General features: G+C 36.6%; 1 protein-coding gene across 3 annotated transcripts in view; it reads left to right on the top strand.

Moving 5' to 3' along the window:
- Positions 1–1419: 1419 nt before the first annotated feature.
- The window catches only part of LOC126457997 (nuclear pore complex protein Nup214), a 131309-nt gene continuing 124311 nt past the window's right edge, over positions 1420–8417 (top strand). For all 3 annotated transcript variants that reach the window (XM_050094767.1, XM_050094768.1, XM_050094766.1), the window contains exons 1-5: positions 1420–1594; positions 1698–1833; positions 2061–2260; positions 6633–6817; positions 7724–7935. In XM_050094767.1, the coding sequence (XP_049950724.1) occupies positions 1556–1594; positions 1698–1833; positions 2061–2260; positions 6633–6817; positions 7724–7935 (772 nt within the window). In that variant the 5' untranslated portion in view covers positions 1420–1555. The remainder of the gene's footprint in view (positions 1595–1697; positions 1834–2060; positions 2261–6632; positions 6818–7723; positions 7936–8417) is intronic.

Here is an 8417-nt window from a genome sequence, read left to right as displayed (position 1 = left end):
AGAAAGACTTACACAATTCTTGTCCATTTCCCTTACTGACATATTTCCCTAAAATATTTGAAAAAGTAATGTACTCAAGGGTAGTCTCCAACTTAAGCAGAAACGATTTACTTCGGATATCAGAGTTTGGTTCCCAGAAGGGTTGCTCGACTGAGACTTCTATTTATATATTCACCCATCAAAGATTACAAGCCTTGAATAAGAAAATATCGCCAGAGTCATACCAACAATTGATGTAGAACATGAGGAGGGGTCAGTAAATAGGGTAGAATGTTCCAATTAATTTGATTGTGTCAGTCATGCTACACACTTACGAAAACTCAATGGGATCTATGGTTTTATATGTAACTGGTTTGAAATGTACTTTAAAATCGGAATGCAAAACGTTGTTCTGATAATTTAAACAGCAATGTTGGAAAGGTAGAAAATTTTTGCGACAGGGAGAATTTCACAAAGTGAGTTCCACAGGCTTCAATTCTGGGTCCTTCTCTATTCCTTATAAACATGTGATTGACCTTCCACTTAGTATTCAACAAGCAAAATTGGTACTTTTTGGGGACAATACTAGTGTTGTAGTAAATCCCACTAGAGGGAAAGCAACATAAGAGATTTTTAGTGACGTTCTTCAAAGAATTATTAAGTGATTAACGCACATGCACACTTCCTTAATTTGGAGAAAATACACAATTTTCAGTTCTGTACAACAGACAGAGTCATACCAACAATTGATGTAGAACATGAGCAGGGCTCAGTAAATAGGGTAGAATGTTCCAAATTTTTGAGTGTACATATTGATGAAAACTTGAACTCGAAGAAGCATTTTACTGATCTTCTCAAACAATTGATCAGCTACTTTTGCTCTTCGTATATTTACTAGTCTTGGAAAGAAAAAAATCGACGTCCAGATATATGTATATATTTCTACTCAATAATGTCTTATGGAGTAATTTTCTGGGGTAATTCACATCTTACAAAGAAAATTTTGGTTGCATAAAACCGAGCAGTAAAAGCAGTAAGAGTAATATGCGATGTTCACCCATGGTCGTCATGTAGGTACCTCTTCAAGCGATTAGGCATCTTAACTGACTGATTTTAATACTGGTTGCATGAGTAGAACTAAAAAAATGTGTTCATTTATGTTAACACTTATCACCTATACATTTCCTGTAAACTGACGCGGTCCACATTCCGATAAAAGAATCGTTCGAATGATCTATGGGATACTTAACTAAACACTTTTGGTCAAAGTTTACCAGATACTGTTCTCGCTGCTGTTGGTCCCTGTCACAGTCGACTATACAGCAAAGTAGGCTGTGCCCCTTGTCCTTCCAATATCGATAATGTATGCTTCCCCAGCATTTTTGATATTGTAATTTTCTCTGTGTTGGCTACAGTGGAAAGACAGATGAATTGCGAAGTTCGGAAGCACAACACGGGCGTTTGTATACAGACAGTGGCTGTTTGAAAGTAGTTTGCGGACGAGTGGGAGTTAATGTGATGACAACACTTTAGATTTTAGTACGGAATGTGAACACATCCTACAAAAAATAGAAAAATGACAGTTAATCAGCCGTTGGATTCAAAAGAAGTCCAGGTATTCAGTAATTTCTTTCTTTGAGACTGCGTATAAAAATGATGTGGCTACTGATCGTACGAGTCGCACACAAGCATTTGATGTATTCCTTCTATGGTTTCAGGAGTTCCAGTTCAAGTTGATATGTCGTCTTAATGTTTTTTCGGATGGAGAGTTTGATTACAGTGGTTACCTTAATCTTGTCGCGACAGCCAGCAAATATAACTTGGCTTTCGTTGGATGCCCGAGCGGAGTGCAAGGTAGTTTGAAATCTTTGTGTTTTATGCCGTAGATTTGAAAAACTTACGAATATCGAAAGCTATTTTCTGTGATACAGAAATTTTAAAATTAAGGTGATGCGTTTGAGTTAAGTAATAAGTGCTATAGATTTAATATTAAGAAAACAGCTAACTTAAATAGGTGCTGTTGTGGAGAGTAGCATTCGATTGAACAATTTGTTTTAATATTTGCCACCTCTCTTTCACAGCAATAATTATTTCTGCTGTTGTAAACAGTGAAGCACACGGAAATAAGTCTTTAACCGAGTATCCTCATCGTAAGCTAAACCTTGGCAACCAGCCATCACATCTGAGCATAAGCTGTGACCAGTCATGTATTGTGATTGCGGTAAAAAAGGACGGTTGCCCCCATGCATTGATCTACAGCGTATCATCTTTCTTATCAAAGGTAAGCTTTCTCATTGCTTTGATTGTGGGTTAGTGTTGGAATAGGCTGTATCCTGTCACATGATTCAGCATGCTGGTAATTTTTTTTTTTTTATGCTGGCTTATTGACAACCATGAAGCTGCTGTAGTCACTCAAATCAGTTTCTGGGACGAAAAAAGAAGTTGTAGGGAAAAAAACCTGTTGGTGAATGCCATCCGTTAGTGTGAATCTTAAACAATTGATTTGCCTTCTAGTTAAGAAACTGTGAAAAGATAATATGCTCAAAATTATTCCTTGAAGATGTTTGTGAGATGGACACAATTTACAGGGGTATTGTAGTAAACCACTTCAGTCAAATACGAAAGCAGCCACGTCTGATCCTAATTACAAAAGTATAAATTTAGATTTTCTGTCATTGACATAACATACAAAAAATGAGTTTCAGAACAGCCAGTTAAGCAAGAACATAGTTAATTCCATTCTCCATTTTGCTCTGATGGGATGGTGATCAATGATTAGAGTATAAATATGCCAAAATCAATGCTCAGTGACTTCCTGCATAGGTACATGGATAACATTTAGTCTCCAATTCGTTGGTAACAAAGATGACAAATTTTGAGTCACTCTTAAGCATTTGTGACTGTAGACTTTTGTGGCATGTACTACTGGTGAGAAGCACTCAGGTTTCCAGCTGGGTGGCAGTGATGAAATACTGTGAAGTGTTATCTATTGTCATGCTCATAATCTTATGAATTTGCTAGAAGGTGAGGGGTATGACACTTGCCAAAATTTAGCAGTATTTCAAAATGGCCATCCAGCTGGAAACCCAAGAGCCTTTAGTCATTGAATATATTGTTATTAACCCATAGAAAACTTGACATGGTTGAGCTGTGGAGCATATAATCTGATTGCTTAATTTAAGTTTAAGTAATCTTGACCAAAAATTGTATTCCAGATTATCAGTTTAGATTGTTTGGACCATCATCTTCAGATCTATAAAGAAAAGAAGAGAAATTTATACTAGTACTCTGTCTTACGTACACAAGATATACGGGATATAAAAGAATTAAAAGTGAACGTATCATAAAAAGCTTGGTTACTACAGGTACTGGTAACACGCAATGAACAGTGTGCATACACTTGATACATCACTAAAACTGGTGCAACCTACTTAAGGCAATTACTGGATTTTTCCTTTGACTAATCATAGCCAGTTTCCTGCCTCATCCTGCTCCAATTGGAGCTTGTTTGCTGTATCTAATGCTATTGCTGTCAACGGAACGTTAAACATTAATCTTCCTGTCAAAGAGACAGGAAGGCTGTAAGTAGTTAACTGCAGAGATAAACACGTGGAAGTAAATCGTGGTACCTGAAGCTCTGTGTAGGAGGGGTGGTGGTAGGGGGGATTGGGACAGAAGTTGGGTGACTGAGTGCCCATTCTAAAAGGGACCCACTTGTTAGGAGGAGGAAGCGAGGCTAGCTGTTTCATTTCCAAACATTGGCCAGTATGCAAATTATTTAGAGTTTCGTATTAAGTGTATTGCATAAAGTCCCAGATATTTTTTTTTTAATTTTTGGCATTTGATCTTACACATCAAAACCAAACAAGTAACATGGTCTATAGTGAACCTGCACCAAGAAAGGGGTCACACAGAGCTGCGAGGAGTGGTTTTGGACCAAACTGTTTACAGCTACTTCCATATTTGGTGATAGAAAGAGTAAGTGTTGCATATTCTCAGAAATGATTATCAGCATAAATTGCACAGATTACTGATCATATTAAGTATAACAGACAGAAATGGAGGCTTTACAATGGGGTTGAAAGAAATAGAGGACCATAGCGGACTAGTCAAAACACCGAACCACCACTTGCTGAGAAAAAGGGAGAAGTGGGTCCAACCATTGCCAAACTGTTTTATAATGACAAACAGTTGAATTCAGTTAGATGACTCAACATAGGTAAAGAGAATCTTTCAACAGTAAAAGTAAGTTTTTTGAATAAAATTTACAGAAAACTTGGCAAAACAGAAAGTTGTGATGTCACCAATTTCCTTTGATCCCTGATGCCATTGAGGTGGCAAACACCCCTATTTCACAGCCAACTTGTAGAGTAGGCTACGCCTATTTCAAGCATATACAATATGGTGACCATGATATTGCTCACTACAGCTGCAAGCAAACATAAATCACATACAAAATACTTTATTCCAGCAGTAGAATGAAACTAAAGGGGCAACCATAGGAAGTAGGGAGTTTTAGGAGGGGACACTATTCCAAAACAACTATTAACTCAAAAATTGAATGCACAAGCATTTCACACACACACACACACACACACGGAAAAATGAAAACTACTGCTGTTCTTAATCTCTGTTCAGTTATGTACCTCAAACAAAGACCACGATATCAGTAACCCACCTGTAAATCAAAAACCCAGTATCGCAAATTTCATTTGACCTATATAACTCGGAAGCACTTGATACCAGGATGCCACACACAACTCCAAAACCCGATACCGCAAATTTTACTTGACCCTCATAGCTGTATGAAGCCCTTGATATGCTGAAACCACACAAATCTCCAAAACCTGATACCAAAAGTTTCAGTTGGTCTATATGGCAGCTAAAACAAAGTCCTCAGTACCAAAAACCAACACACACAAATTCTCAAATAGTTTGCCCACACCTTCACTTGCTCCATCTATCGAAAACCAGTCCACAGTACAATAAACCGAAACCCTTATAACTAATATCAAAAGCATAACCTAACCAATGATGGTAAACCAATATCTAAAATGCCTACCAACCACAATCCAACACTAGTACCAAATGCTAGCAAGAAAAAACCTGAAATTTGTGAAAACCAACATCATTCATATTTTTCCCACGTGGAATGTTTCTATCCATTATATTGATATCATTCATAGTTTAGATAGACACAGATAGCTATAAACATACATACCATACACATTACACTAAACAAACACCCCAAAAAGTACTTATAAACAAAAGCCACCATCATGTAAATCAAGGCTGTGCTTGCTCCTCCCCCCTCACTCACACGCAACAAAAAGCTTAAAAATAAAAAAAGTACCAAAATCATCTGCAGTCACCCCAAATGACTGCAGAAACTTGATCACTGCTACAAGCAAAGACCTACGCAGCTAATCTATGACTGGCAAAAAAGGAAACACACAGCGGTAATAATTCTGTTGACAATCACAAATCCATCTGTCACAATATGGAGTCAAATTAACTCACTAACAAACTGACACAGACGCTTCGAATAACAACCTAACACACTTGAATCAAAGTGTCAGATGACTCACTAGCACAAACGTAAAAGTGGTTCCATTCCATACTGGGCACCTGGTACAGGAACCGGTTAGGAATTTCTTGAAATAAGACAGCCTCAGTTGCAAAATATTCTTATTTACAGGAAATAATGTGTTAATGGACAAATGTTGGTTTACCACATTAATTTTTACGCCAAACTCCTGATGCCTCAAAAGGGCGAAGAGCGTCATTTCCAGTAAACAAAAAAATTTTAAAACCGAGATTGTCTTATTTCAAGAAGACTTTGAAACATAAACATGCAGCTCACAACACATTGTCAACAAACATGACCCACCTCAAAAATATCATGCCACCATGATGTCACACAGCACAGTTACATCACCGGTCAAAGTAGAAGGGTGGAACTGCAACTTACCATTGACATGAAAATTGATTTAGCTTTTGTAGGAATGACCGGCTTTACAGTAATTATGAAGCATTGTTAAATTAACTAGATGTAAACACTATGCGGTTACACTGAAAAAAGTTTATCTTTCAGATAAGTATTAAGTATTTTCTGTTGAAGGTAAGGAAGTAATTGTATTCTAAAGAAAACAGTATCCACAGGATGTTACCATAATATATTTTCTTGTGTATTTGAATTGGGTAGGGTCATGTACATTCGACAGAAAACTGAATTTGTACATGGAGAGGCATCATTGTACAAAATTTCTATCATTGAATGAGAAACTGCTGCTGTTTCGCCATAATCATGGAAGGAAATATATTCTAGTAACAAAAGGTGGAGTTAGTGTATTTGTTTCCACTCAGAAAAAATAAATATAAGAACTTTGTTCCACTGTTAAATATATGTTTTGAAAAGTTTACATTTTTTGTTGTTGTCTAATAATGACTGTTTTAAACTATACTATGCTAGTACTAGCACATTTCCCATTTAAAGCCGTGTTCAGTTTCACAGACTCCAGGAAGCATGTAATCATTGTGAAATGAAATTAATGTTAGTCTGTACATGAGTTTGAGAAAGAAGTTTTGCCTTGTATACATAACAGATGTGTTCCTAACTATAAATTTGTTAACCTGTGTTTTGTGTCCTGCAGAATATCACTTTGCTGAATGAAGTAAGGTTATCAGCCAGCCTGAATACCCACATCTTGGATCTTACTTGGAATCCAGGGATACCAAACATCTTTGCTACTTGCTTATCAGATGGAACTGTGGGTGTCTATGAATTCAAATCTACAGGAACTGATATAAAAACACTTCCTCCAGAAGCTCAGGCTGCGTAAGTTTACAGTATCGTGTATTGATTGATTACTTTTGTGCGTATGTATGTTTGCACATTTAGTTTGTTTATTATAGTAAACTGATTGTATGAATAATCTGTACAAGCAGAAAAGTTTTGACAAGAAGAAGAAGAAGTAGCAGTAGTAGTTTGATTATGATGCGTAAATTGTAACCAGATTTGTGAAACTAGTGAATTAACAACTAATAATATACCTTCATATTATCAGTAACATAAGAATGCTTTCCACTGATGAATTTTCAGTCTTCACCTACTGTGCTTTATGTTCAGCATTAGTGTGGATGTACGTTGGTTTAGAGGCTTACTAATGGACAGTTCTTCCTCTGTATTTATGTTTTTTATATTAATTCTGTACAGTTCTTACTTTCTTCTTAAATGTTTCACTGGCTTAAACATTGACCTGTTGGATCAGCTGAAACATTTTCACAACTATCTCCCCCTTTTCTTTCATTATTGCGAGTTTATGGAGAATATTGCTTCACTGGTATTTGTATGCTATTCTTGAACATATTGGTGAGGGCCTTGGATGTCATTATGTGTAAGGATGTCATTATGCGTAACAGTGGTGTTACAATTTTAAGAAATAATCAACCATGTATTGTTTGATGATGCTTCAGATTGCCTGTGTAAAACAGCAAACTAACTGGACTTGATAATACAAAACTTATATTGTGACATCCTAAATGAAGTGTTATCATGTTTGTTAAGAGCTGAAGAGATAGCACTCAACCACTCAAAATTCATGGCTGGTTTTGTCCCCTGTCAACAATCCTTAGTTAAATAACAGCTATGGAGTTCAATGAGCCTGAATAAAGTAAAATTGTAATCATTTTCTTTTTTATGTTTGTGGGTGATTTTGTTATGTTTGTGAGACATCTGTTTCAGGTGCTTCAGCTGGAGTCCTCGTGGTAAACAACTTGTTGTTGGTACTCGTTATGGAGAGCTTATACAATACAAACCAGACCTCAAGCCAGTCAAAACTCTCCCAGCTCCAACACTTTCTGAGAACCCTGTCTCAGTTGTTAATGTCACTTGGATATCAAATTACCAATTTGCTGCTGTGTATCATGACAAAGTGAATGAAACAGAGAGACCAGGTGTGTAGAAATTAGCATTGTGTCCTGGATATGTGTTTAACAACTGCTTAGCCGTGAGATTTTTTGTTTTGATTAATTTTCAGTGGGAAGTTGTCAATGTCTTTGTAAAATTATGTATGGTGGATAAAAATTGGAAAACTTCTTATGTAACATTCTGCTTGCAAACAGAAATGCCAAAATATATTATTGTTGTTTAGTTTGTGCCATTAACTGCATGTACATTCGTAATCTCTCAGTAGGTGCATTGTATACATTGATGGTGCCACTTGTGTCACCTGTTTACTTTAGGTGGTGGAATCAAAATTATGTCAATGAAGTATGTTTTACTGCAGAATACAATAGTAGAATGCCTCTAGGCTAGGGTGCTGTTGTGTGTAAAGTTGACCCGGAGAAAATTGGATGATATGAAAAAGTTCAAAACACAAATTGCTAGAATTGTGCCACGTAAAGGGTTACTATGGGCTATCCATGTGTGATGCTAT

Source organism: Schistocerca serialis, chromosome 2 (genome assembly GCF_023864345.2).
Source record: "Schistocerca serialis cubense isolate TAMUIC-IGC-003099 chromosome 2, iqSchSeri2.2, whole genome shotgun sequence".
Taxonomy (NCBI): Eukaryota; Metazoa; Arthropoda; class Insecta; order Orthoptera; family Acrididae; genus Schistocerca; species Schistocerca serialis.
The sequence above is the reverse complement of the archived record's forward strand: the minus strand, read 5'-3'. Positions and strand labels throughout refer to the sequence as shown.